This window comes from Mesocricetus auratus, unplaced genomic scaffold (assembly GCF_017639785.1).
Source record: "Mesocricetus auratus isolate SY011 unplaced genomic scaffold, BCM_Maur_2.0 Super-Scaffold_4256, whole genome shotgun sequence".
In the NCBI taxonomy this organism is placed as follows: Eukaryota; Metazoa; Chordata; class Mammalia; order Rodentia; family Cricetidae; genus Mesocricetus; species Mesocricetus auratus.
This window is the reverse complement of record NW_024429182.1, coordinates 94,689,625-94,691,660: the sequence shown is the minus strand read 5'-3', so window position 1 is coordinate 94,691,660 and position 2,036 is coordinate 94,689,625. Positions and strand designations below refer to the sequence as shown.

Sequence of the window (2,036 nt, the reverse complement as noted above, 5' to 3'; positions counted from 1 at the left end):
TTCAACTTCACATTTCCAAACAAGAGGTTTTCCTTCCTCTGGCTACAAAACCTGCACTAGTCCATCTGGTGCATTCATTACCTCCTATATTCCTTTCTGAGGTCGTGATAGAGAGGTGACAGAGATTTCTTTGCTTGGTTTATCTTCCCCCTTTGTATAATAATAAAAATTTCATTTCATTCCATACTAAAGAAATATGATTTAAAACAAAACGTGTTTCCAATACAGACCCAGAAATCACATCCATATTCTGGAATACTGATTCAAATCCTACTTTGTCTAGACAGTACATGGAGGATGCTCCTCTGAATCTGCTTGGTCTTGATGCTGTAAATGATAGGGTTCATAAAGGGAGGAAAGAGAAAGTAGACATAGCTCATGGTTATATGCACCACATGTGGGGCATGCTTTCCAAACCTGTGGATGAAGGTCAGACCAATCACAGTGATGTAAAAGACCAGGACACAGCTAATGTGGGAGACACAGGTGTTGAGGGCCTTTGTTCTCTCCTCTCCAGAGGCTATGCCCATAACTGTCTTCAGAATGAGGACATAAGAAAAGACAATGATCAGTGCATCAAGAAAGAAAGTCAAGGCAACCAAAACAACTGGATACACGCGGTTGAAGGTGATGTCAGCACATGCGAGTTTCATGACATCTTGGTGGAGACAGAAGGCATGAGAAAGAACATGGGAACGGCAGTATGGGAACCAAAAGAGTGGCAGGATTGGGGTCACAATAGACACAAAACCTCTCAGCAGTACCCCTAGTGCAACTTTCATTACCCTGTAATTGTTAAGAATAGAGTGGTAATGTAGAGGTGTGCAGATGGCAACAAAGTGGTCATAGGCCATGGCCAGCAAGACCCCTGACTCTACAATGGCTAATGAGTGCATGAAGTAGGACTGAATGAAACAGGTTCCATGTGTGATCTCCCTCTGGTTCAGCACAGGACACCTAACACTATGGGCATCGTGGTTAGTGTCATTCCAAGGTCTGTACTTGCCTGCACAGCAAGGAAGTAATACATGGGCTCATGAAGGCTATGATCATTCCAAATGATGAAGAGAAGTGTGCCATTCCCTAAAATGATGGACAAGTAAATGACTAAGAATGGGATAGACATCCAGTGGTGAATTGCTTCCAAGGCCAGGAAGCCAGTCAGCAAGAAAGGAGCATCACCGTTGTTGAACCACATGATGGGATTTGCAGCTAAAGACAGTTTCAGAGACTGAGGATCTAAGAAAGCAGCATTCTTCCTACCATCATATCATTGTAGCACATCTTCAGGTTATTCTTCCTTTCCAAACTTACAAGGTTCTGTGTGTTGTTTAAGACTTAAAATGTCTTTTTCTCTTCCGGTCTTTGCCTGAAATAGAAACATTAACCACTAGCAGTCACTGTCGCAATTTACTATGAATCATGCTGCTTTTAATGTTGTGATGCAATTCCAACATTCACACTTAGTCCCAACTGCCCAGCTTCAAATCCATCTCATTCTCTTCATTTTTCATTTTTTAAATTTATTTGTTTTAATTTTATGCAAGTGGGTGTTTTGCCAGCATGTTATGTCTGTGTACCAAGTAAGTGTGGTATCCGCAGAGGCCTGAAGAGGGCATCAGATCCCCTGGAGCTGGAGTTGAGTGTCTTTGAGTGACTATGTGGGTGATGGCAATTGAATTTGGGTCCTCTAGAAGAACAGTTGATGCTCTTAATCACTAACCCATCACTCCATTCCCTTGATCTCCCCACTGTTTTATTCCTTCTCATATTATACCTCACATAACATTTTGTTGTAATTGTATTAAATTCAATTAAATTCAGTTCAGTATTTACTTTCTTTCTTGAAACCAATGAGGTAACTCAAAAAGAAAAAAAACAACACTAAGTAAAATGCTTAAACAGCAGTAAGAGTTCACTACTGTGAAATGTTTGAGCTATTTTTTTTTAGTGTGGCTGCCTCAGTGTGCTATAAATAAGAAGAGAACTCACAAATTACTAGAAAATAATTTGAACAAGTGGACAAAGTAAGCAAA

The 2,036-nt window shown here is 40.5% G+C and overlaps 1 protein-coding gene across 1 annotated transcript; it reads right to left on the bottom strand.

Annotated features, from left to right (window-relative positions):
• Positions 1-263: 263 nt before the first annotated feature.
• Positions 264-1,198, bottom strand: LOC101825192 (olfactory receptor 51B4). The gene is given in 2 exon segments (XM_013126128.1): positions 264-949; positions 952-1,198. Coding segments are annotated over 2 exon segments (933 nt in total).
• Positions 1,199-2,036: the final 838 nt, after the last annotated feature.